This window comes from Poecilia formosa, unplaced genomic scaffold (assembly GCF_000485575.1).
Source record: "Poecilia formosa unplaced genomic scaffold, Poecilia_formosa-5.1.2 Scaffold12, whole genome shotgun sequence".
Taxonomy (NCBI): Eukaryota; Metazoa; Chordata; class Actinopteri; order Cyprinodontiformes; family Poeciliidae; genus Poecilia; species Poecilia formosa.
In genome coordinates this window covers 2,718,048-2,744,145 of record NW_006799951.1, presented here as the reverse complement: position 1 = coordinate 2,744,145, position 26,098 = coordinate 2,718,048, and the positions used below count along the sequence as shown (strand labels likewise).

The following is a 26,098-nucleotide window of genomic DNA, read 5'->3' as shown; positions in this document are numbered from 1 at the left end:
TGTTTTCTTTTTTTTTAAATTTTTTTTAATTCCTGTTCCCAAAATCATTTTACTGGTAAAACAGCATTTAGAAAAATGTGAAACACAAGTAAATCCCAATTACTCTTTCCATTGGTTTTCAAAGGGCTATAGTATTTAAAAAAAATTTTTGTTTGTTTTTTAAGGTGCACCTACTTAAACATATCTTTCACAAAATTACTTTTGCAGCAAAAAAAAAAAAAAAAAAACAAAAAAAAACATCTGTCTTTTTGAACATTTTTCGACAATGTCCCTACTGAGCATTGCACCATGTCAACTTGATGTGACCACAAGCCCTGGAGTTTCAGCGTACCGTGAAGTTGTGAGTACCAGTGACTGCACTTCCATCCTCCCTGTAATGTGTCTCGGTGTAGTGGCTCGCAAAAAGACCCCTGAGAAGAGAAGGGAAGAGAAAGAGAACAAAAATAAGATGCTAAGAATTTAAAGATGAAATTACCAGGAGTCACATAATTTTTCTTTTCTTTTTTTGTTGTTGTTTAATTTCTGTTCCCAAAATCATTTTACTGGTAAAACAGCATTTAGAAAAATGTGAAACACAAGTAAATCCCAATTACTCTTTCCATTGGTTTTCAAAGGGCTATAGTATTTAAAAAAAATTTTTGTTTGTTTTTTAAGGTGCACCTACTTAAACATATCTTTCACAAAATTACTTTTGCAGCAAAAAAAAAAAAAAAAACTTAATGTGAACATGCCGAATGGATTTGTATTTTCAGTGACACAGAAAAGGAATGTAATGAGCCCTTTACCTATGGGAAGCTAATCTATGCAGGAAGCACACCAGAGCTCAGAGGAGCTCAGATACAAAACACAGTCACATTGAGATTAACAACTTGCAACACTGTGACTATAAAATGACTTAAGACTTGGATTTAAAGGACTAGCGACCTGCCAAGGTTGCAAAGCCCCTCTCGCCCAGTGAGCACTGGAGATGAGCACCAGCCCACCTGTGTCCCTGCAAGGATAAGCAGGCACAGACAATGGAAGAACCAACCCAAACCTGAAGGAAAAGGACACGACGCAGTTTATGCTTCAGCAAAGACACGTGGTCCAAGCACTGAGTAAACAACCAGACCCCCGAGGCGACTGCAGCAGTTATTTGTCACAATAAAGTTTACCAGGTGAGAAAATGTTTTCTCGTACAGCTGTACATTCGCTGTTGTCTGACATCTTGTTAAATCGGTTATCTTCAAATGATTCTCCTGCATGTTTAGCCATAATAATTACCAAATGAAGGAGCGTTTTTGACTGCTTATGGGGCACCTATGGTCAGAAATTGTTGCAAATTCTTTTTCCGTGTTTACTCCAACCTTAACTTGTGTCTTAGGGCTGTACGGCATGCTGTTGTGAAACAAACTTAAAGAGTTTGATATTGCTAAAACGAACTAAACAAGGAATGACAATGTGTAGAAAAGTGACACTTTCAACATCAGACAGCTTTTTAATCCAATTATTTTGGTGAGACAGATGTTGTAACAAATAGGGCTGATATATATGTGACCATCAGGTTAATAACACTCTACAGAATTAGCTTTTTTCTATCACAAATTGTGTTTTAGCACTGCAGTGAACTACAAAGTTCACAACAAAGAGCTTTTCAACGCCTCTGCAGGGTTGCGGTTTGTTACGTCTCCAAGCTACTGCTCTCAGACAATATTTTTTTTCTGACTTCCTCCTTCTAACTGGACAAATGAATGTGTAAATCTATACAACATAAAAGAAAGTCAAATTAAAGACATAACTTAATGCTGCAACTCTTCAGCTGAACCTTAGCAGCCTTGTGCTTTTTTTTCTTTTTCGCCACTTTTGAATTTTAGTCATGTAAATTAATTTAACCACGGTGACCTAAAAACCCGGACACAAATGCAAAGTTGTGAACATAATGAGATATGACCTTTATGTGTGCTTAATTTTCAGCATATTCCCTATGTGTTCTTGAGCCTTCAGCAAGAGTCAAATCTTCGCTTTAGCAGTAATCTTGTGCATGTGCATGTCTGTGGACAAACTGTAAAGCCATGTTCATGTATTTTCTCCCTCCTCGGGGCATGAACAGATGGACACAGAGAGCCCCACCCCGAGCGTTGGCAACGGGACTGGAGGAACACCCATAGTTTGCAGCTGCATAATCACAGTGACATCAGGCATGATGATTTCCGGATGTGTGCGTTACTGACAAAACACATAGGAGAGGTGAAAAAGATTAAACAACGAAAGATGGACAACCAAAACTAGACCGAAGGGGTTTCCAAGGGAAATTAGGCAGTCAGTTGTAGTTTGTTGAGAGCTAAGCAGAACTCACAGACAGAAGAGGAGTTGGAGAGGATTTAGGAGCTGGTATGCAGAGGGAATCACAGATATCCCTCAAAGCTGCTTCATCCAAAACAGCTTCAGTGTCCCAAAAAAAACAACAAAAAAAAACAGCATCAGATGAAACTAGATTATTCCAACAAATGGCTTTTTTTAGTCTTCTGGACCGGTTAATATCTTTGCTGTATATTTAAAGCTCAATTCAGAATAGGATCAGTCATTTGCGGTCCAAGCATTAACACATTTTACTTTATTAAATACTTAGTGTGACCTTAATGGGCTTTATCGTCTCATTAGCAACCCCCTAAACCAAATCTGATAAACCCAACAGCCAGTAATCACTTTGATGAGCACTGTATATGTCTCATTAAAAATGCACCGACACATCGGAGCTTTGGCATAGGTTTAAAAAAGACCAACGCCTAAAAATAATCCAGTTGAAAAGAGGAGATAAATAGAGCTTTGACAACAATTACTCATAGATATTTAACCTAAAAAAAAAAAAAGGGAAAATCAGAAACCTCTATTAGTAGTAAAGACGGGATTTGTGTCACTTTGGTTAATTCCAAGCAAATGCTCATGTTGGGAAAGCCAGCTTAGGGCAGCACGGTCCGTCGTGACAGACTACCAGTCGTAGAGGCATGGCAGGATTTACATGATGGAATCTCCCTGTAATCAACCCCTTGGCAAGGCTACACAGAGTTTATTGGGGCCATGGATGTCTACGGTGGGTTTGTAAAGCGTTTCCTCTGGCCTCTCTGCTTGTACTCCAGCTCTGTGGTGTGGAACTGTGTTTTATGTCGCTGGGGATCAGATGTTTATGGTTTCCATTTGCTCTAATGTTGCCCCTATCCAACACTTCTTGTAGACATTATTAAATCGGGAGTTGCTGGACCAGTGCAAACCTTTTAAACGGGACACGGTTTTCGTTGCAGTTCAGCATGTGTTGGAAAAAGAGGAAATAAGCAAGAGCAACAAATCCAGAGTCATCCACACTTTAAAACAGTGATGCTTTCTTTAAGACTCTTTAAGGAACGCTCTCTCAATTTCTGATTGGTGTAAAGGTAAACTACCTGCCTGCATATCCGTCTTTGTCAGGATAAACATGCAGCCAATCAATTCTAATTTAGACCGAAGACACATTATGAATAAAGGCCTGAAAATTACCCAACTTCTCAGCAGAAAACTTGCATCATTTTAATTTACTTTGAACTTTTTTATTTTTTTTACAAGAGACAGGTGATGGAATTTATGAATAACATTAAAATCTTCACGGCTTGATGGATTTGCAAAGCTTTTGCTTCTTGCTATTTGTGTCAGCATCACTCTATATTTTATTATTGTATGAGCTATACAGTAACTTAACCTCAGTTATAAAGAGTTGTGCAGTAAAATATCGTCATACTGTAGCCATGGCACATTTTGTGGAAAGCTTTTCAAGTAAATTACTCTTTTACTCTGTAGCAAAGCTCACACTGAACATAGTTGAAAATCCAATCTTTTTAGTACACAAAAAACAAAAATATGCTATTTAATTTTCTTATTTTTAAATAAAAATGATGGATGGATATCTGTAATTCTGCTGTGCAACACCTGGCTGCCAACAGGACAGAACTTATTCTTCTTCAATAAGATTTCACAAGGTTAGAGCAAACAGAGAGGGATGTTTGACCATTCGATTTTGCATAATCTCTCCGTCCTCCTCTCTCTTTAGCCACCCACAGGTTTTTAATAGGATTTTAGTCTGGAGACTGCAGTGAGTCATAGAAGAAGGTTGACTTACTTTCTGGAAAAAATTGCTTCATTGCTCAACTGGTCATGTGTTTCGGATTTAGTCGTTATCCTGCCGAACGACCAAATGACGACGCATTTTTAATTAAAAGTGGAGTTTATGACTGTTTTTGTTTAAAACTCACCATTTAAATCTGGTATTACAAAGAGTTCACAAAGCAGTGTGGGAAGCAGGCCACGTCAACAAACTTTCTTTGATTATATCTGTGATGGTAGTTGTTTTTTTTCTGTTTTCTTTCCCCCAGACATACCTGTAGAAAAGCTGCCTGGTCTGTGGTTAATCTAGTGCAAGGGTCCTCAAGTCCGGGGCCCGAAGGCCGGTGTCCTGCAACGTTTAGATGTGTACCTGGCCCAAAACACCTGAATCAAATGACTGAATCACCTACTAAGTGCAGTCATAATTATTAGGCATAATTATTTGACTAGGGTATGAAGAACGCACACGGTTGGAGGTACAAACTATGATTTTGCCGACTGAATCAATGCATTCAAATTAAATGCTGGATTTTTCCAGAGAGTGACATTTAAATTAAAGTCACATTTCTTGAAGTTGAGTTTCACATCTTTACCAACAGACCAATTAAATTGCATTCTCATTTCACCACAGGAAGTCCTACCTTTATTACCGTCGCTTCTCTTCAATAGCTACAACAAATTTTCCGAATTGACACAAGGAAGCGAATGTTAGTCCACATTTCTCATTAAGCGATTCACCTGATCAAGGTTAAGCTCTAACTTAAATTTGAAGCCTTCAAAGAGCTGTTAACACATGCAGAGCAGGGTCACCAGATCAGGGTTAATTTTACATTCTCTACATCTATTTTGGTTTTGCTATCATGATGGTAGTTCTTGGAGGTTTCTTTTTTTTTATAATGTAGAATACTCATCTTTCAATGTCTTTTTTTCAAAAAGATCACTTATTGGTGTTTTTAAAAGCAAAGTGAAAACCGAGATAAGTCGTTTCTCTTTTGGACTCGCCACAAGATGGAACAGCACAGCCTTCGACATTCTCTTAAAGTAATGGATGAAGTACTTTTCACTAGGTAAAAGAGCTGAAGATTAAAAAAAAAAAGAAAAGAAGATTGATTGATTGATTGATTGATTGATTGATTGATTGATTGGATGGAAATCCATGCCACACTTAAGTTTTTAACACGATATATCACATTCCCCTCATTAGATAAATATGTGGTCTATCATATAAAATCCCTGATAAAATACAATGAGGTTTGCAGCTGACTTTGATAAATGTTCATAATACTCTCATGATATTAGCACTTTTGCAAAGGCACTGAAACTAAGCACTTTGGTTCATAAACAAATTATAAAATCTGCAGGTGAGTCATTTCTCATGCATGAAGAATTTGAATCATTCCATGCAAAAATACCCCAACATTTATAGAATAGTCTCTATTTATCAACAGGACTCATTGCCTCTGAATGTGCACATTGTTCATTAAGCATGGTCTCACCTCTAATTAACAATGCACCATTAGTTGCCCAGGTTAATTGTGATAAATGGCAGGCTCATTAGGAGCTTCCTTTGGGAGGCAGCAAATGCAGTTATTTGCCTTAAAAATAATCTCCCATCTCTTTAGTTCCACACCTCGCAAATAGCTTCTTAGAGCTCATTTACCTTGTCTGGAAATTTATTTACCACATAAACTACTAATTGTTTTGCAAAAAAAAAAAAAAAAATGATAGTGGGTAGTAAACAGATGATACTTATGTCATCTGTTTATATATTTAAATATATTTGGAGGCAGATGCATCATCCACTCCCTCTGTGCGGTGAAATTCACAAAGTAATTTAAATGGTTGTTGCAAAACCGCTTTCCTAGCTATTAATACTAAAGCTAGAGTTCACACTATTTAGCATCAGGATAGCAAAAAAAAAAAAAAAACTAATTAAAGCGGAGCAGAGTGAATCCTCCTTCCCATCTCTTTTGCATAAAACAAACTGACAGATCTGACTTGCTGCCATATCCAAAATTATGGCAGCAAGAACTGAACAAAACACATGCTTTTATGAGTCCAATTTGAAGAACACATCGAATCTTGTAGACACTGATTCGCTACAACAGCATAATCGTTGAAGCTTGCTTGCTCAATCGCATCAGTGAGCCTCTCATCATCTCTCTCTCTCTCTCTCTCTTTCTCTCTCTCTCTCTCTTTCTCTCTCTTCCTCCCTGGCATTCAGACTGTACAATGTTCAGTGCACATATAAGGTGCAGAGGCATATTTACATATCTGTGGAGCTGCACCCCATGTAATAATTCACCATTACATGAATCTCTTGGAGCATGAAACCATTTGAGAGGAATGTGACTCCTCTCTGCTTCCTTTGAAGACTGTTAACTTCAGCGATTTCATTTAAGCTCCTCTTTCCCCCCCACAAGCCTAACCCAGAGCCTTCCTGTATGGCTGCTGCTACTGATGTTAGCATATGTCATTTTAAAATAAGTCTTCCCTAGTACAAGGGAGTGAGATCAAGAGGAGAGGAGTATCTGAAGAGGTGTGGCTGAAAAAGTCTAATTCTATTTCCGCATACAGCTGCACTCCAAATTGATTTACATACAGCTCAGTGTCCTCTCAGCTTATCCTCAACTGTGGTGGGTGCACCAGGGTGGGTAAAGCCGGCCAAACCACAGCAAAGTGAAAAGAGACCGGGATGAAGACCAAAGGAGCAGAGGAACTGAGACAGAAAAAGAAAACTAAAAATGTAAAGGCATAGACATGTGGTAGAGCTCTACTGCTTGAGTCAATTTTCAACCTTTTCTGTCTCTTTAATTATATGTAAGAAAGAGGAAAATCAGATTCTAGGATGCAAGACTTCCAATTAGATTTCCTCATACAAATAGAAAAAAAATAAATAAAAAATCCAACATTGCTTTTGTGATAACGTTGAGGTTTGGGAAATCTGGATGCAGTTCTTGGAATAAATGCAGCATCATCCCTCCTTCTGTACCCCCACCTTCACACAGAACCGCACTACATACTGTAAATGCTCAACACCCACACCCACCACCAGTGGAAAAAGAGGACCTTTAATGTTTTGGCTTATTTGTCTGTGTGTGTACACTGATGTGGATGCATGTGTGTTATGTACTTGGAACAACAGGAGTTCCTAAGCAAGTTGCTAAGTTGCAGCAAAATGCAAGAAAACTTGCCTGGGGTGTAACTGACCTAACTGTTTTCACCCTAACAGGAACCTGCAAGTCATGCCACCCTGGGCAGAGAGCCATCCTGCTTAGAATCAAGAACACTGCCACTGCAGCGATCAATGCAAATCCGTCAAATATATGTTAATTTCTGTAAAAAGCGTTGACCAAATTAGCTGACCAGCTGACTGACCAAACAAGCATCCTGGCTGCTACCAGCAAGGCTGAAAAGTCACATTAATGAGAGCAGAAGAAAACTCATTAGAAACCCTCCAGCAGGCAGCAGATGAATATCAAACAAGCAAGCTGCTGAGGGAAGCTTATTTAAATACTAACCAAAGCAAAGTTACTGTAGCCCCATAACGAGTTGGGATCTCTTATTGCTAAGCTGAAAGTCACTGAGAAAGTATGTCATTCAGTTTTAAATCCTTCAGCAGCAACTTCACAAAGGTCCAGATTATGATGCTTGCCCTGAAATAACACTTGGATACCAGGAAAATCAAAAAAAGATTAAACCCAGAGAAATGTCTATTAAATTTGCTTCCAGAAATATAATAAAATAGAAGGGCACTGTGGATATTAATGTGCCAGTGACTCTGTTTCAGCCTGATTATGTTAAATTCAGATGATCAGCAGCAGAGCTCTAACTTGACCTCATTCTACTGATGCTCATATGCAAATAAAAACTTCCCTTTTGCCTTTTTTAGTCCCCAGGAAGGAACAAGCTTGTTCACAAACTTTAGTTTGTCTGTGTGTATAGGCTCAGGCTTGTGACCTTCATTCGTGATGCTTTCCTATCACACACAAATCAATTAGTGATCACGTTGATACAAAAATCCACACAGGGAGAAAGGAGGTCCTCTTCTTTAAAGAAACAGAGATGAGTGATAAGTCATGGCACAGAGTGACATCTGTCCAAAAATAACAACATCCCAAAGAACAAAACTGTATTTGATAATAAACTGCAGAGACATTTGCTGCATCACTGAGCATACAGTGTCTTTCTTAAATGCTTGACTTGTTGCCGCAGAAAATGAAACTCTAGGTTGCTGTCAGTTTTGACCGGTGGAGGCTCAATATTGAATGGAGAGGTATGACAATGAAATCAAGGTTGAAGTGGCTTTATTTCTGTACTGCAGGCCATGTGCACACCAACACCATTACATGCTGAAGGGCAACTTTCTGCTTTTTATACTCCTGAGTGGTTTACAGGAAGAAATAATGAAACAGGGGATACCAGAAATTAAGAGAGAAACAATAATTTACACAAACCAAACACCAAAGACAACAGATAGTACTAGGGCTGGACAATAAATCAACAGCAATATATATCGCAATTCGCAGTGGATACATGATCAGTATCAATAGTTAATACATCTAATAGAATATTCAATATGGAATATTTACTGAACTCCGATCTAGAACCGCAAAGCATTCTGGGAGATGCAGGCAGAGGAAAGCTGCTCAACCTTTCACAGTGATCAAAGCAAAGTCAGCCAACTCACTCTCTTACTCTTTGGTTATCTAGCAACAACTGCTGAGTAACTTGCACCAGCACAGTTTCAGGTTTGGTCACTGTGCCTCATATCTGCTTAAAAACAAAAATAAACAACGGCATGGAGCAATAATCAATAATTATCAATACTGACAATTGATACTGACTGATACGAAAGAGTTATATCGTGATAAGTTTTTCAGTCCAATATGGTCAAAATAAATATTTACATAAACCATGAACAAGTCAAAGATCAGTCAAAATAATAAATCAAATGTAGCATAACTCTTCCAAGCATTATCCCTCCTAATCTAAGCTTTTAAGCAGCCCATGTAAAACATGTCTCCATTTTCCTGCCCTGCCCTGATGAGGACACGGACCAGGAAGAAGTGAGTGCCTGTTCCACTAACGACTTGATTTGTTAAACTCATGAGTTAAGTCAACAATATATATATTCAAATAATGAACTGAAATAAATATTTTGTCTGTAACTCAATATCTATTTCAGGAATAACTCCTGTTTTCCGTTACAATTTTTGAGGTACTAAAAGCAGTAGACACCATGCGACTAACACAAAATGACAGCATCCCTATTAAAGGAGATGCTGGGAGGAAACTGATCTACCGTGGCTCTTCTTGCTGGATTGCAGCTCCTAACTGCTCACTTTAAAGTCAGAATTAATGCAAACATTTTAATCAGTCCCAAAAGCTCCACTGAATATTAAAATAATTTACAGAACGTCTCATCAAAGATCTTCAATGGAAAACATTTTCTAATACATTTAATTGTCAGGATTACCTTCAGTATGAATACCATAATACTAAATGACAATGAAAACATAATTCTAGTAAAGCAGTCACAGTAGAACAATAAAATCATACAAATATTTATAATTACAACATTTCATTCAGGTTATTATTGTCATCCAGGGGCATATGTAGATGTAATACATTGTGGAAACAATGCTGCTTTTGTTCCAACATCAGGACTGAATGGAAATATTGCCAAATAGACAAATTTGTCTTTAATGTAAGCTAGGAAAAAGTGTGGTAGCTCCGTCCAGCCAAAGAGATTTATCGTGCCATATCTGCAAACCAAAACATTTTTACTATTCTTATCTGTAAATGTAAATAGAGGTAAACTGCAGCTCAGAATAGCTGCTGACATTGGTTGCAATAGCTTTTCATCCAGTAATGAAGTCTTGATGGTCAGTTAGACATCTGCATTTAATTTCATTGTGTCCTCCCCCACTGGTATACAGTCTGCCCATAAAAAGAAACCATCCAATGGTTTTTCCCCCCGTCTTATTGTGGTAAGAGTCATTTTATTCATGTTTCCAGGTGTGTCTATATCGGCAGTACTTTTATTTTTTTTTAACAAGCACAGCCTTTTGCTGCTATAAACTGCTTAAAAGTCTTAAAGCTTGACAGCAAAAATGTTGATAAAAGGTAGGAGTTCCAGAAAACAAATAAAAATGCCACTAAAACACTGAACTTTTAATGCTTCAAATAAAAGCAGACTCCAGACTGAGGGCGAAGCGCTGCAGTTTGTGCGCTAGTGACATCACTTTTACTGATTTCCTCTGTCCTAAACACACAACAGCAACAACCACCACTGCACAGAGGCGCAGTAGACTTGTTAAAAAGTGAGACGTTTCTAAGCTGCTGGCTGGAAGATTTACCATCTTCAAGTGATTCCCACTCTGAATATACTTTTCCTTAAAACTGTAAAAAAAAAAGAAAAAAAAAAAAGAAAAAAAGAAAAAAGAAGTGATATCATATTTCCCAGCTCTTTTCAAAAGTGAATGATTTGTCAGAGCAGTAACAGAGAAATGGCCTCATTTAAATACAGCGCCAGGAAATCGACACACAAATTCTGGTTTACCTTCTTGCTGCATGTGTCTAGAGTAATAATGCTGACTCAACCTGCTCATCTAATGTAAAGCTAGCCCCTGGCGATTGTGTCCTGTACACGCAGTGCACCACCAAGGCTGTCGTATTTACAGCTCAGAGCTTACGCAGCTAAATGCTATGCTCCTGGTAATATAAAACATGCAGCCGTTGATGGGCTGCATGAATTTTTATCAGTCAAACAACTAGGCTCAGTATTTTGTTGCGGCGCAACGTGATGGTGGGAGTAACTCAATAATCTTGGAGGCAACATCAGCAACGTGAACAGGCGGTGAACCATGAAATCTTAATATTGTAAGCTATTAGTGTAATACTCACTCGATGCGTGTTTGATCGTTGTTGTCACCGATGCAAACACCATCTTCGCTCATGCGTGAAAGTCAACCTAAACAATCCTTTTGTAGAAGGATGGAAAGTGTGCTCTACTTCTATAGAGAAAGAAAACCAAGCATTTGCAGGTTCGTCTATTTGTTTTAGTACATCTAAAATATCTAGGATGTTATTTATTATTCTGTAATGCCACAGGTGCAAATGTATTTTATTTGGGATTTAATGTAACAGACCAAAAAGAAATAAATTGCTGTGCATAGCTGTGAAGTGGAAGGCCATTCATACAAACATTTTTTACAAGACAGTAAAAGTGTGGGGCGTTTGACATATTCAGTCCACCAATTGTGAAGGTACATCTTAAAATATTATAACACCATAAAAGAGTTTAATATTTTTTGTCACTACCGTAATTTCAGAAAGTGAAACCCATACATATATAAATTAATATGGCATGGCATATTTCAAGCCATTATTTTTTGTAATTTTGATCATTCTGGGTCACAGATGTGGACTTGCTTTCTTTGAACTTTCCCACTCTTTCAGAAAGGCCAGATTCGTGGAGTTTACAACTTAGTTGTTTTGACAACACATTTCCCCACCTGAACTCATCAAGTGTTAGTATGCACTTCCTGACTGTTTCTCTCTTTGACCAATCAGCTTATTTTGACTGCCATGTTATGATAGGCCTTCAGTTGGGCCATGCTGTTTCCATTTTAGTGAGATGCTCAAAACATGGGATATGGTTTTGTAACATAACTCTGTGCACATAACATTTAAAAATGTCCCTTTTACTTCACAATTATTGTCTTCCTTGTGCTGGTCTGTCACATGTTTGTGGGTACAACTTGAGAAAAATATGAAGAAGTTCCAAAGGTATACGTAGGGATATGTCAAAGATGGAACTCTTTACCTTAAAATAAGACAGAAGAATATGTGTATTGTTCCCTGGTCTCCTCCTTCAAATACAATAATGTTCAATGAATTGTTGAATATGACACAACTTGTCAAAGCTGAAGAAACACAGCGATGTTATACTGCCTAGCCGCACATCTTCATTTTACTGTATATTAGCGACAAGCAAGTTCCCTGCTCCATTTCTTTTCTTTTTTTTTAAATTTAAATTTAAGTCATGGCAAATTATCAGCTGCAAAGTAATCGACTGCAAAGACATACAACAATGTTTCAGGAAAGATGTAATATTTAAGCCTAATTAAGATAAGGTAGCTGGGAGACTGACTTTTATTTGCTGCAAGTTGGAACCATCTGTTGCATTAATTAATCGGGAGTTTTATTCAAGCTTTTCAAAAATAGCAAACAATGACCCCCACATTTTACAAGGAAATGTTTCAAAACACCACATTTTCTATATTTTGTACAATTTCTCTTAAAAAAAAATAAGAAGAGTGTCAACTTACCAACCATAAGGCTCATAACACAATATTACACGTGCAAAATGACTCAAAGAGTGCCTGAAAATTGAACCAAAAAACTTTTGCAACTGAATTTTTTTGAAATAGTTCTTCTGTGGCAGCACAAAAGTAAAATGTTTATTTATTACCATCCATAATAAGCTACAAAGCGGAACTAATGAGGGACTTGGAATCTTCGAGGGAGGTGGTCTATTATTATTCATTGAAAAAGAGTAAACAACAGCATAAATGTTAATGTCAGAGGGTTTCTATCGGTCCAATTAATCTATGGAGGCTCCCTTGGGCAGGTTCATTGTTCACCCATAGTGTTTGTCTGCAGGGGAAATATGCAATTAGAAGCCAAGCAGAAAAGACATTAAAAATGTCTTTCATTTTTCTTCCTGCCACGTTTATTTTTGTCCCAATCCGTTACTGTTGTTGGGTTTTTATTTTATTTATTTATTTTTTTACAAGTAGTAATATATTTGGACTTTTTTTTTTATAAACAGTACACACAGACATTTTCTACAACCTGTCCAGAAAGAAAAGTTTTGTATCGTCATAGAAATAGACATTCGCTCTGATTCAACACACAAATAGTTTTCCAGCTGACCACACGAAGCCCACTTCCATTCTTCTTTAATAAATTGCTTCACATCATTAAGCACTCTCTTTACACTTTCACGGGTACTGAGCTGATTCCCCAATAAGATAATAGCACACAATCTGTCATTCTCCAGCCCATTACCCTGCAAACATGGTGGAGACGGAAGCCTTCGCTTGGCACTGATGTATCCGTTTAACATTGGGATAAGGGTGAGCAATCTGTCACCACTGTTGATGTAGTGTAACTTAAGTCATGGCAGTAGAACACAGAGTTGGAGATATTAATTAGTGGATAGGCCACAGGTGGGAATATAAAGTGCTTTTGACTAAATAAGAACTTTAATTTTGAGTTTAACATGCGAGAGTCTGGAGGAAGTCACTATCTGGACTATATTTATAATCCCAAATTCCCGTAGACCTCTACGTTTTCATTCATCTCTAGGTGTCCTTTGCATCAAACTACTTTTAAATCAATAGAGTCAGATTAGGAGTATGCTGCCTTTATTTTAGGCTGATTCCTAAAATTGACAATGAAATTCAGTGAAACTGTTTTTTTATTTTCTCTCCCATACCGGTAATTTGAGTTGTTGTGAGTCTTTCAAATATACTGCCAAAGTAACAGTCTTTTTAAGTTAAATATTGTATCAGCTTAATATGCTGCACAATATATTAAATTGTGCAGAATAACCACTGCAATATCAATTGCTGTTGTGTTGATAGGCTATATTTCATATTCATTCATCAACCAGAAGATCATTTATTTAAATAATCCATGTAAAAAGAAGAACTCATATTCAATTATTCATTACATAGATTTCTATTTCAAATATTTATTTCTAATAATTTGAAGATTATGCCTCAAAGATAACTTAAAGCACAAATAAAGTTTCTCAGACAATTTTAATTTTCTAAAAAAAAAAAGACCCAGATTTTTATTTTTTATTTTTTCTGTGTTTCCATCAATGGGCAGGCGAGATTAAACCCAAACACCTAGTGCACTAGTATGACTCATGCTAGTCTCAAGCACTGATGTTTTTCTGTCACTCAACCAATGAACTGTGTTGCTTGATGCCAGTAGCTCCACCCTGACAATATCATGCCATTGTCATAAGGACATATATCTAAAGGGGGCCTAAGGATGCTGCGGTACGGGTCGGTTGCATGGGCCACTTTTACCGTAGAAACAAACAAAGCAAAGTACCAAACTGCACCGGCCCATGCCACACTGCTCAGTAGAAATGAGGCATATGGCATTTGTACCCAAGAGGCTGCTTTGTATGGGTTACTGCTGCGCGTCATCATCTAAGTGATCGACCTGTGGCTCGAAAGGAAGGCTAGGTTCTTTCAGTCCTCCCAAGAATGTGGTCAACGACATTTGTGCTACTTTTTCAACCACATTTTTCCCTTCCCTTAACGTTCCACAATTACGCGACCCACTAAAGCAAAACCAGGAACAAGTTGCTTGAGCGGAAATACAGGAATAACATAAAACCTGCAAATTTCTGAGAAAGTGCAGATGTTTCTTTTTCTTTTTCTTGCTAAATATACCAGTTGAAGTCAGGGAGAAACCTCCCCGTGAGTCGATCTGCAGCGTTACTGATAATGTCAGTCTAAAATAATGCAGCTGCAGAAATCTCAATGCTCTCTCTAATCTGTCTCCATTGACAGATCACATTGAAAGTTAACCCAGATAAACACCAGCGAGACTTTCAAAGAAACTTTCCGGGCACACAGGTGGAAAAGTTTTTCGTTTCTCGACGACCGGCTTACTCTTTGTGCTCCGATACCAATGGCGGGTTATGAATCATGCACAAGGGCAGCTCTCCTTTGGAATTTCTCATTAAAACATTTACAATGCGGTTTTACTGCTGAAGACTGTGTGAGGCTGAGCGTGAAAAATGATTATCTAACACTTCTTCAGGCCCATTCCTTGGCAGGAGACTGTATATTAACAGCTGCATCTTTTCATAGATAAATGCATTTGGAGAAGGGCGGGTAGTAATGCACAGATCACATATGTATTTTATTATTCATAAAAAGGATTATGCACAGCCACAATCACACCCTGCAGAACATGCTTCCCTGCAGATGACAATAAATGACGCCAACTAAGATCTACAGGTATTACGAATCATTTAAAAACTCCCCACACATTTAAGATACTTTTTACTCACCTATAATAAACACAGTAGTTCATTTCACTGACCCCATGCTGAGCACATCAAATAGCTTGATGCTAAGAAGCTTTAGCCTTTTAAAGGGAATTTGTGATCAAGATGGTAAATTAATTACTTTGGTAACTACCAGCCAAAAGCTCCTAAGAGTCATACAAACCTGCACTCCTGACGGGGGGTGCAATGTCTGTAAAGTATATATCAGGTTAAAAGCCGGTGGAAGATGTTTCGACCTGGAATGAATGAGAAATGAACAAATGTGTACAGAGAAAAAACATAAAACGACAACAACAACAACAAGAAGAACAACAAAAAAAAAAGAACTAGAAGTGCAATCTGACCATAGTGGATTAGTGCTAATTGATAATTGTGGCAATTATTTGTACTGCTGTAGACTAAAAACAGCAGAAATATAGTTGATGGCATCAGTGTGTTGATTCATTTTCTTGAAAATAAATTTCCTTAATATTCATGTTAAATGTAATGCAATATATATATATATATATATATATATATATATATATATGCAAACATGCATGATGGTTAAAGCTACATAAGCCCACATAAAGCACCATTCAAATTTATTGATAGGCTCAGTAAAAAGTGTAAAAAGCCTTCAAATAAATTAATAATTTATTGAAGTGAAATAATCTCAAACTAAAAAGTCCCGTTCACAGCTGGGAAAAAAATAAATAAACTGGAGGAGGATCTATAATGCTGTCAGCAAATTAATCTCACAAAGACCCTGGGAAACTTGTTAAGATGTGTAACAAGCTCTTTAAGACACTTATACATTTTGATTCAAAAATCTACTTGAAAACAAAATATTGGTAATTATTTGTCCAGGTCTTAAATAAAGGTTGCAAACGCACAATGGCACACATTTGGGGTGTTTGCTTAATTTTACAGGGACAATTGAAATAAGTTTGCTTTGGTCAGATGAGACTAAGCTTTGATGTTCTGCAACAAATACTCCCTGTGGGTTTGGTGTAAAACATTAGTTGGATTTGTGGAAAACCAACTCATGCCCTCTCTTCCAGCCCAAGCCCTTTCCTCTGGGCTTGTGTGTAAATGTGTGTGCGTGCATGCGTGCGTGTGTTTCAAAGCTCCAGCTAAATCAGTGCTGATTGGAACTGGAAGCAGCTGGCCAGTTTCTCCATAGAAGACTATAACATCAACCACTTCCTGGGAGAGTTTCTCTCCCTTCCTCTCTTCTTTCCTGCAAGCAATTAGGTTTTTGTTTGATTTTTCCTTAATAAACCAAATTCTAAGTTATTCCCGTTACCGTTATTTATTTATTTTGGTCTTTGAGACAGGGCATGACAAACTGGGTGCTCGTCTGGGATCTGGGTGAGGTGTTTGGGAGAGTCTGAATAACCTGGAGCAGACATTATGATCTATGGAGAAATGGTGAAGAAAATAGCACCACGTTTCTCAAATCCCTCCCAGAGTTTCTTTGGAAAACAATGACTGTGTTTGCCTACTGGCAAAAGGGTAGTAGTAATAACAAAGGTGCTAACAGGGTGGAACCATTGTTTTCGTCAAAAACAGCTATTCCCTGCCGTACGTTTTATTTTCTGCTGATAAATGATCAAAGGTCGGTTCATTCCTGCATCTTTCCCTTTGCAAACACACAGCTACAATAAAAGATTAAAGTATTTCAAGATATTTTCCGCATCTTTACCAGGGGTTTCAATCAAGATCCTTGTCTGATTTTTATAGAACATTCTTAGCCAACAACTTGGTGAAAAACTAACAATCCCTCTCCCCAGCAAAAAAAAAAAAAAAAAATCAATGTCACATTTAGGGAATTACGGATATAAACAGAAAAAAGAGAGAGAGAAAATGGAACCAAGATGGGTGAGATCTATCCTAAGAGATACCTTGAAGTAATTTGGCACTGATCCCTCTGATCAGGAAACCTCAGACTCTAATCTCTCTTCTAACAACACCTGAGACTATTTTCTCTCTCCCTTGACGTCCTTCAAGGTTGGGCACTATTCCCCAAGGACTCTGCATTTTCCTCAAAACCCTTCAGCCAACTAATTAAAGGTGCCAGAAAGCGGACAGTGATTACTGCGTACTCTCAGCTTAATAAGAACTACAACTACAATGACATCCTGGAAGAAGAGGAGAAATTCACCATAAAATGAATATTTGAAGAGATAAAATGTGTGCTCATGGATTGAAATCTCAAATATTCTTGTCTTGCTTGAGACAAAAGGAAAATGGGGGAAAAAAGTGAATATTTCTGCAGTGTTTAGAGCTTCAACACTCAGGAAAACAGTGGGGAAAACAGCACTGGACACAGCGAGCCCATGTAAAATAAGTAATTGGGGTTTTTTTAGCTAATAGTGCTATTGTTATTGGGAGTAAAATGAAACTTTTGCTAACAATAATGCACAGAATCTCAAAGAAGTGACATGCGCACCCATTTACTGTCTGTATGTTTTCAGCACAGCTTCTTGACACATCAGAAAATACTGCAGATGCACGGAGAAACTGATTTTGTGTGAGACAGAGCCTGATTGGTGATCAGTCAGATGAAAACTGACTGAAAAAGAAAATGCATGTTTTTCCAATCAGTGAATATAACATGCAAAGCACTACTGGGTACCACTGCTGCCAGGTAGCACCGACAGATGCCCTCTTCAATAAATTAATTCAACTTCTTCACTGAAACACGCTCACAATTAGAGGGTCAACCTGTACGTCAATACCAAGCCCATTACCAATGCTGTGCCCAATCAATAGCAATCAGGAGAAAACGACATAATCTGAAAGCTTGGAAGAGGTGGCGCACCATTTAAACTCCTCCTCCTGTTGTCTCGGCTGCTCACCCACATTCTTCTTCAAGGAAGTTTTGCTTGTCATAGCGTCTCATCGGATTCAGACGGTGAACTCGTACGTCACCAGGTGTTTTTCCTCAACCTCAAAGAACAGCAGTTATCAAACCGTTGCTGAAGAAGAAGAAGAAGAATCGGGACAAGTCAGGGTTACAGGTCAACCTCCAACCTCCCATTCATTAGTAAATATGCTGAGAAGCATATTAAAAAAAAAAGAAAAAGAAAAAGAGACCAATTATTTTGATGTTTTTCAGTCCAATTTTAGTGCTTACCACAATGTTGAAACTGATCTCGTCACAGTGTTTAATAAAATGAGTCACATCACCTGTTGGTGGCTGAAATGCCGTTCTTACATCATCTAGGTAGCTGTCATGCATTCAGTTTTCCAAAATGTAACTGCAACTTGACATACAGATGTACACTAAGGCCTTGCCAAATAAAAAAAAATAAATAAAAAATAGTTGCCGTATGTAATGAGGCACAGTCCAGCGTGATCCGACTGGACACCAGATATTTAGTCTAACAATGCATGAACCGATTGTGACAGCCATAAGAAAAGGTATTGGCATCTGGAGAAAATCCATACAGAGACTTGGCACAGAAGTCCAAGTGCACATGGGTTGGCATCAAACAGAGGTCCAATGTTTCTCCCACTCCCTCATCTGGCTTTGACAGGGTCTTAAATTGACAAAAGAGCTGCAGTGACAAAAGAGCTGCAGAGGAAAAACACATGTGCCTGCGTGGAAAGCGGGGGCGGAAAGAAATATACGTTACAAGGAAGGAACGACATCAAGACAAAAGGGACAGAAGGAGTAAGAAATGCGTAGAGGCATAACAAATAAGCTCAATACCATACAGATGTACTGGTAATGAAGGAAGAATTGATGCAGCAAGGGGGTAATATAAGGACATGTCAAAATGTTGCTTGTTAACTTTGATCCAGCTAAACAAAGTAGCATTTACATGAGTTTATAACTGATAAATCTAGCCTGTAACATATCTGCTAGAATCCACATCAAACACTAGTATTGAGCGAAGAAGCGCCTCTTGTCAAGCTTGACAAGGCATCAAAGCCGTTAGAATACGCAACCAAAGAAATCTTTTCATCATGCAGTAAATAGAGTGGCTGAAATTGGGTTACATGCAATTCATTTCATCCCAGCCTCCTAAAAGATCCAATTAAATTCCTCAGAAATCTTGGGATCCTCCTCAGTGTAGCCATCGACTCAGATCCCTCCCAAACAAACTGATTAATAATACTCTCCCTCTGCGCAACGCACATGCAGTGACCTGTTGATGTTGTCGGCTCTGTTATTGAGATGGGGAGCGTCTTCTTCTCCTTAAAAAAAAAAAGAATAAATAAAGCACACTGCAGATGTTGCTATGGGGATTTTTTATTTTTTTTTTGGTCAAAAACATAATGATGTTAGTTAAAAGTGGCCATGGGTTTTCAACAGACCTCTTTCCTCTTTTCTTTCCTGCCACAGAAGAATGAAAGGAAATGTTCTCACTGGGAAACACATGGTCATTTGTAGCAAGCTAGGTAAAGTAGGAACACCACAGTTCTTTGTATTTAGGAAGAAATACTCCTGCATTTTACTGGTTGCAATCTGAACAAGTCTAAAGTGAACAGCAATGACGATGACAATTTTTATAACTAATTCTTTCAGTGAGCTCAGAAATGGCTGTGATTCAGAGAACGATAACTTCCTTTACTTTCCTTGTACTAATTAAAATAAGAGTATTTTAAATAGTCAAGTATCACAGACAGAGAGAGAGAGAGAGAGAGAGAGAGAGAGAGAGAGAGAGAGAGAGAGAGAGAGAGGAAATATAAAAGACATCTCTCAGTCACAGGTCCTTCATTCTTTTTTTGTCACTGATAATATAGTATTTTTTTTCTCCAGCAGAGTTCAAGTTAGAGTTCAGACATGTCCTTACTTCTTACCCATTTGTATAAACAATATTTACTTTGAAATGTACCAAAATGTTAACAAAAATAATCTTTAAAAAAAAAAACATAAATTAAAAAAAGTTTGGGGCTCTCATTGTTTTATACTAGGATGCTTCATACCACAGAAAATATGTCTTCAGAAAAGTGCTCAAACTCAGTGGAAACACTCAAAAGCGAAACTCATGCAGTAGTATACATTACTGAAGGCTAAGACTGTGGCGTGCAAAGTTAGGTTAGCAATTTCTTTAAAAATTAAATCCACATATGCATTTATGCAAACTTAACCAAACAAAGAACATATCAGTCTAAGAGAAATTATTAAATTAACTTTAATCCACTAAGGAGGAGGAGCTGTACATCTTTTCCACTTTCTCTGTCTTCCTTTTCCTCCTAAAACATAAAGACCTTGGTCGCCCCCCCAAAAAATAAAAAAATGCTACAGAACTATTTAATCAAGACTAATGTGAAATGTCCCATGCCACCACTATTAATCATTTGAAGTTTGAGGTTTGTGCCACAGATCAATGTATTACTTCAAAGCTGCAGCTGCTGGCACAGTTATAACATCTGTCTTACTTTGTTTGTACTGTACAATATGTCAGCCCTTAAGGCATTAAACATGACATGACCATTTCTGTTGGCCTCCTGAAACTAGGAAATGTTAAGTCAATAAATTTAATTATCCAAACAGCAAAGAGGATGACATGCAGGGGGTGGAGGGGGGCTAATTGACTTTCTACATAAATCTAAATCACAATTAAAAACATAAAAAAAAAAACCTGATAGCATTATTTCCATGCTGAATTCTTTGGCTTAAACATTTACAAGCTCTGTAGGGTACTTTGTTAAAAAAGCTGTGGTCGCAGCAGTTGTGGCTAAATGTCGTAAAAGAGAAAGTATGTCAGTAAACTGTACTGGCAGCTCACTCTGTAAGACTACATAAAAAAAAGTTTAAGAATGGAATATGGCCCAAAAAGCATAAGGAAAAACCCTTTTTAACTGAAATGAACCCACGACGAAGCCCGTGTAAATGGGTAATGCATCTAAATTTATATAATGCATGGAAAAAGACTGACAATCAACCAATGAAAACAAACCTTATGGACCCCAAGTGAATACTTTATTCACTGGGTTTGGAACAAGGGAGCTCCAGAGCAAACGACCGCAGCTCAGCAAATTCAAACATAAAAACAGTAAATGTAAAATGAACAAAACTTCTAAGTTTTGTTTACATCACAGACCCATTCACCCAGACACAATCTCAAGGCTCACACACTCACACCAGGACACTAAGATAGCAAGTTTCTTATCCCAAGACACACCCTGGTGTGGTGGGAGAAGCCAAAATCAAACTAACAACAAAGGATGAACCGCATCACTAATATAATCCACACCCAAGTCAGAAAGTAAAAAAAACAAAAAAAGAAAAGAAAAAAAACTTGGCACTGACTAAATGTCTGTAAACTTTTGAATTTGAGGGAAGTTACAAATAATCTCTAAAGAATTTTTTTTCCCCCAAAGACTCTGGGAAAAGACCCATTGTTGCCAAACTGAAAATATTACTGCTAAAACGTATTCTGGACGTTTGCTGGCCCGCACGCTTTTCCTCCCTCTTTGCTCGCGACTGGACGGATGCGCCCTCGGCACGACAGACACACAGGGGTCAGAGACCACCTGTTCGGCGCTGGCTGAACCGATGAAGCGATATCAGAGGACACATCTGGCCTGACAGCAAACAGGCTGGGTAGGGATGGCAGAACGCGCCCAGGCCGGTGACGTCTGGTGACGGATGACTCACGGCTGATGCGGCAGTCACTTCAGGTGACATGCAGAACAAGAGGCGGAAGTGTTACCCTGTACCAATGTGTTATATTTTTGTTTAGTTTATTTTTTTTCCCCTGTGTGATATCAGGCTTATTTTGAGAGAGAAAAAAAACACATAGGACTGGATATGGGTAATATGAGACAGGGGTGGACTGGAAATTGAATTAATCTGCTCTCATGTTACCCCATTCTTAAATCTTACAAAAAGTAATTTTTTTTTCTTTGTGAAAATTCAAACTGTGCATCCCAAAATCGTCTGGAGCCGGTGAGTTTCAGGAGTTGCGAATTTAAGTTCATTAATTAAGAGTCAATATGTGCATGCCGGAGCATCGGGAGGAAACATTATGTCTGAACTCCGTCTGAAAAAGAAACGCCGAGAGACTAAGAACCTGAATCGTTTCAGCTTTCATTTGCTTTCACATCAGTGCTTCTTATTTTATATGACACAGTATGTGCATAAGTGTATAAGCCGCTATGAATAACTATCAGCTCAACCTGATTCCTATTCCTCATTCCAGAGTTCATCGTGTTATTTTCCACAACACAGAAAGGAGAGAAGTAATGAGAATTTCAGCAAATACGTTTTTTTTTTTACTTTTTTTTTATTTTAATTTCTGAACTTGCTTCATCCTTTGGTTCTTTTATCAGCTTTTATCTCTCAACCCTTCAGAGAGAATGGACCATGAAAAGAGTCCAATCACTATGGGACATACTATTTCTCCTTTCTTGAATGTGCTATTTCAGAACCTAAACCCACATAGCTTTTCTTCCTTCTCCTAAATAATCTAAAGTTTTTTTTTATAAAAAAATAAAAATAAGTGAGCAGAGCTTTCATCTAGCTTTGTTGAAAACCACGCAGCAGTCGTGATCAGTATGGAGGAAACCTTGACATGAATCACACAAAATCACAGGAAAACTCACTCATTCTTCTCCAGTGACAGGATCAGCTCTTCACCTTCTGCAAACACCACCAGCTGGAGTGACGCAGGATAAATCTGTAACACAAAACAATACCAACTTTGATGAGGTGGCGCCCTGACCTGGATTTTTTTTGGGGGGAAGCTTTAAAAAAAAAAAGGCTGCACACGAGAAAGGAAGTGATAGGGCACAATAGTGGAGGAGGAAAAGGAAGAAAGCTTCCACATCCTTCACTTCCTTAGGTTGTGTGTGTCACAAATTAGATAAACTGAGCCCAGACTCTTTCCTTTTATGAAATAAAAAAAAAAATCTGTTACAAAAAAAAAAAAAGAAGTCATCCAAGTCGCTGCAAATGTACGAAACAATCTACAGCTAGGTACAAACCTGTTTTTTTTTTTTCTACAATCTGGTGGGTAACTTATTTAACTCAAAGCTGTGTTTTTGCTGCAGAGACAAGCTTTAACCAGAAATTGTGTCTAAAACTGGCAGCCAGTATCAGAGCCGAATTTCGATGCAAATGTAGCTTCGTTTATAGCCTCTCAAAGCGTGTCTGTTCCAGACTCAAAAAAATTCCCCATATTTGCAAAATAACTCACCTAGAATGGATGGTGAGCGTCTATGAACAGAAATTTTGAAGTCTTGCGAAACATTAACAGTTTTTTGTGGGCATAACGATCTACTGGGGCATTTTATAGCATAGAGAATGGATGTGCTTTGATCTAAACCAGGTAGAGCTTTGGTTGTATGTTCTGGTTTGTTGTTCTGATGAACCGCTGATGTCGTCTCAACTGGGAATCGTTTTCGCTAGTTGGTGTTTGTATGGATAGTTGTCTGTCTCCTATGCCTTCTATCATTTATTATTTCAGGTTTGCTGAGTAGAAAGCTTGCAGCCTCATCTCAGGTCTTAGAAAGTTTACACGAGGATACCATGAAATTCTCTGAAATTCTCATAAGTGCCTATGAAAGGAGTTTATTCCTCTGTTTGTAAAGTAAAGTTGAATAATACATCCATCATATTGCGAATCAATACTTCAGTTTATTACCAAACTAAAAGTATCTTCTTTTTTTTTCGTATTTCCAGACTTTGCCCTTATTTAGACCAAGGGCATCGATCATGAAGCAACAGTGGGTCAGAGCTATTTATAAGCTGGCACACATGCTGTACATGGAGTCTGCACACCATTAAAAACTGTGTGCTCCTGAGTGCATGTGCCATATGTCCTGCTCTGATCAAGCAGGGAGGCTGGTGTATGCTCACCTTAACCATATGACTAAGAGAAACATAGGGAGTTTTTCAACGTCAAGATAAGAATTAATGAACAAAGACAGCAAATCTACAGCATATGAAGAATTATTTCAGGCTGTGCACTGATGCTCATCATAGTTGGGTCTTTCACCAGCTATTAAGGGAAGAGTCCGGGCTCCTGCAAAATGCCTATAAAGAATTTGGCAACGCAACGTTTGCTGTCACACATAACCTTTTTTGTCTCCCTCATTGTCTGACATTAGATTAGAATGAAACTAATGTAACTTAATTTAGTCTACTTTGTGGCTAAATGACAGTAAAATGAGCCTTCAATCTCTTGCCCTTATAAGAAGCTATAAGCTATAAAGAAACTGAACTGTATGACATGGTTCAAACATTCGAGTATCTTTTTCCACAAGCTTCTCATGATATGTTACTGAAGTGGTTGTTTTGTGGAGATGGACATGTCTACAACAATCTGTCCCGCAGATCATTTGCAATCTATAATATCTTCCTTTCAGTGGATAATGACCCCCTTTCACCAACAACCTGTATCCTCACCATGCCTGTTTGTATGTCTAGGGGTTGATATGCACATTTACTAACGAAACACTTTTATCACTAGGACCTGTCTAATTCCTGGGCAGTGTGATCGCTGAACAGTCCAGTGTAGTTTAAACTTACACATAACTCTTTGAGAAGATCAATTGTATTTTTCAAGCATCTGATCTACAATTCTCGTCCAGATGTTTTCTTTGAGTTATTAAGATTTTTCCATGATCTTAAAATATATCCACTAGTGTGCCTCCTCCGAACTCTACTGTTATGGATTGTAAAATTCAGGACGTTTTGAGTTTTCTTTCTTTTCTATTTTTCTGTAAACTGGTTGAAGTTTATTTCCATGTCCTAATGGAAACAACCCCAAAGCTACGGTGACTAACTGAGGTCATTCTAGCACGAGCTGGTATATTTTAGTCAGTACAGCACCGCACACACGAGGACAAGGTAACTTCCAAAAAGCTCACAGAAGTTCCCACTCACAAAGAGAAGAGCGGTATTCAACTATTTGGTGAGATGGTATAGTAATTAATTGTTTGAGATCCAAATAGAGATTCAAATATAATCATCTTAGATTTTAGTCCAACTGTTTTGCTGCTTTGCACTTTGTAAAAGTCATTTGTTTTCTTCTTTGTGTGTATACGGCTAAAGGAGAAGCTATGTGCATTTTGTCCTCCATCCAGCAAAGACAGCAAGTAATGATTCTGCCATACTTCACGACTCACCGATAACCTGCTGGCACACAAAAGCAGCTTCACAGTATAACTCTGTTCTCCGGAAGGGTTTGCTGCCATTGCCAATAAGACCATCACCAGTTGCCCTTGTGGTCAGCTTAATTTAGGAGGAGGGGAGGGTCAATTTGTAGATAACCTCCCTTAAAACAAAAGTGTCCTCTTAACAGAAATGCCTTATGTCAGCAGTGGCCAATGGGATAACACGTCTAATGTAGTGGAAAATGTGTGCATAATTAATCCGTGAAGCTCAAAGTTTCAATTCCCTGCTTGCCTACGTGACATATTTGTGATGTTTATGTAATTAGCATCACTAGCCTTCTGTTGCTGTGACGGACCGAGGTTGAAAACAAACAGCTCTCTCAGATGGGGACTTCCCTTCACCAGGAAAAAATCTCAGCGCTCAGGGAGTTCTCAACACCTACACGTTTCCCTTCTGAGCAGAGTTTTCAAAGTGACGAGTGGCAAATTTAAAACTTATTCTTAAAGTGGCAAGAAAAAGGACAGGAATTTAACTGCCAGCAAACAAATCTAGAGATTTTGGGCAAGGAATATTTGACTTTCTTGCATTTTTTTTATTTTTATTTTCGCCTACATTGTTTACACAGGGCATGTAAGTTTGCAGGTTCTTTTATTGTCTCTTCCTACACTGAGCTATTGTCACATAGCTAGGCTGACCAATGGTTATATGGTGATGATGACAGCATTACACTGTGTTTAAAAACTTCAAAGTTAAATTACAGGTAAATAATAAATTTTCCTAAAAATCCAGCGAATGAAAATTGTTTTAAATAAAGATTTGAA

At 38.0% G+C, this 26,098-nt stretch overlaps 1 protein-coding gene across 2 annotated transcripts in view; it reads right to left on the bottom strand.

Annotated features, from left to right (window-relative positions):
- adam12b (ADAM metallopeptidase domain 12b) overlaps window positions 1–26,098 on the bottom strand; it is a 106,923-nt gene that overhangs the window by 44,621 nt on the left and 36,204 nt on the right. For both annotated transcript variants that reach the window (XM_007545350.2, XM_007545351.2), the window contains exon 4: window positions 332–410. In XM_007545350.2, coding sequence (XP_007545412.1) covers window positions 332–410 — 79 coding nt within the window. The remainder of the gene's footprint in view (window positions 1–331; window positions 411–26,098) is intronic.